Source organism: Helobdella robusta (genome assembly GCF_000326865.2).
Source record: "Helobdella robusta unplaced genomic scaffold HELROscaffold_8, whole genome shotgun sequence".
NCBI classification, from domain to species: Eukaryota; Metazoa; Annelida; class Clitellata; order Rhynchobdellida; family Glossiphoniidae; genus Helobdella; species Helobdella robusta.
Window position 1 is genome coordinate 2044259 of NW_008705459.1, and position 1932 is coordinate 2046190.

The window sequence follows — 1932 nt, forward strand, 5'->3', positions numbered from 1 at the left end:
GGATTAACAAGTTATCCAAATTATGACCGGTTTAGAACAAAAAGTTGGAAAACCGAAAGATTCATATACAAAGGGTGTGGAACTTTTTTATTGCAGCTGTGACATTGCAGCTCAACCATTGATTTGAAGCAGCCATATTCGCCACAAAGGCTGTTTATCCTTTTCACACGATGTACATATGTATTTTATGTGCACGCGCAAGCACCGCATCATATACGCTGAGTATATGATAGCCATTGAGATGTTTGACTCAGCGAGCATTTGAACTGCTGAGCCATCTCGCCGGCCAACATGCGACAACTTACGTCGTCTACCCATTCACCAATCTCGAAAGGTATTTAAAAGTTTTTCGTTTTGCAAAGTTAAGTGTGAAGAACTATGCACACACAACACAAATTTATACTTCAAGTAATATTTTTGGCGTATTTTTTGCGTATCCAATTTAACAATACAAAATTATTTAAAAAATATATTCACAGCAATAGAATGTAAAAATAAAATTGCGCATCTCGAATCCAAAATTGTTTGAAATGTTTTTTGTAAAGATGTTTATATAAAAACAGATTTTATTACGCTGAGTTATATAAGTTATGAAATTTTTAAATTTAAAAAAAATTTAATCATACATACTAAGCATAATGATATTCATCTGTGGACAATTTTGGTACTGAAAATTGTAGTTTATGCCTGAATTGATTAGCTTGCAGATACTACAAATTATAATGTTAACAAAATTTTTTTTTGAAAGAAGGTTATAACAAGGCAAAATTATCTCATTTTATTGAACAATTGAATTTAATTAAAAAGCAAACGACAAAATGAATATTTCATGTTATTTAAAAATATTTTCACAACCTATTCGTGTTGGTCGTTTTTTATCACATCTGGTATTCGGTTAGCCATTATCGTCATTGTCACTTGTTGCAGTTTTATATCATGTTCTGTTTCGTTCTTCAAAAACTGGTAGTTCATGAAATCTCTTTCCAAATACTCCTTCTCAAGCTTGGCAGTATTCAATGCCACTTTGAAATAATTTTCCTTGGCTTGAACTTCGTAATGGTCTTCTGCCGTAACTCCGCTTTCGGTGAATTCAACATCACTCAAACAACTGTTCATTATGTTGACTTTCTGTTTGTTCAAATCCAGTTCTTTTACTATTACGCTAATTTTTTCATTAACTACATTGGCTTTATTCTCCAAGAAGTTTAAATACTTCAAAAGTTTATCGCGGTTTTGATTGCTTATCAGCAAGGTCTGTGATAAGTCTTCATCTGCATGTGAAATGTGAAAATATTAAAACGGAAATAAATTGTCAAACAATGAAGAACTAATTTGAACTAATCTATAGCATTAATAAAGGTTGAAGGAAAAAAAGCCAGCATGAAGCAAGGCCAAATGTTCGCCATCGTGCTGCGGATACTTTGACGATCGGAATCAGTCGAACGCTCGTTATATAGAAAAAACAGATTTCAAACTGCATACTACTAATTTAATTTATTTGCCTTGAGATCCGCTCTGAACTTCGCAAGTGATTGAGAAGTAGTCAAGAAAGTAGGTAGAGAGTTCCAGAGAAAAAGGCCAAAAAAAGCAAAAGCAGATTTAGCAAAAGAATGTTTAACACGAGTTAAGAAGAAGTGAGAACAAGAAAACGATCGTAAACCGGGGCGTTTAGGTTTAATTAATATATCTGTTAGGTACTTAGGAAATTATTTAGATTGAGACTTATACACAAATGTGTGAATTTAAAAAATTATTCTATATTTTATAGATAGCCAGTGCAAGAGAACAAGATATGGAAATATATGAGAAAAGAAAGAAAGGAACACGAGCAACTAGACGAGCAGCAGAGTTAAAAGCTTTACTTAAAGGATAGAGTGTAGAATCAGGAAGACCATAGTAGAGCGAGTTACAAACAATCAATCCAAGATAAGA

At 32.8% G+C, this 1932-nt stretch overlaps 1 protein-coding gene across 1 annotated transcript in view; it reads right to left on the minus strand.

Moving 5' to 3' along the window:
* Positions 1–855: 855 nt before the first annotated feature.
* Positions 856–1932, minus strand: part of HELRODRAFT_165514 (hypothetical protein) — a gene marked incomplete at both ends in the record, with an annotated part of 3647 nt that continues 2570 nt past the window's right edge. Inside the window, one exon of the mRNA XM_009032079.1 lies at positions 856–1271. Coding sequence (XP_009030327.1) covers positions 856–1271 — 416 coding nt within the window. The remainder of the gene's footprint in view (positions 1272–1932) is intronic.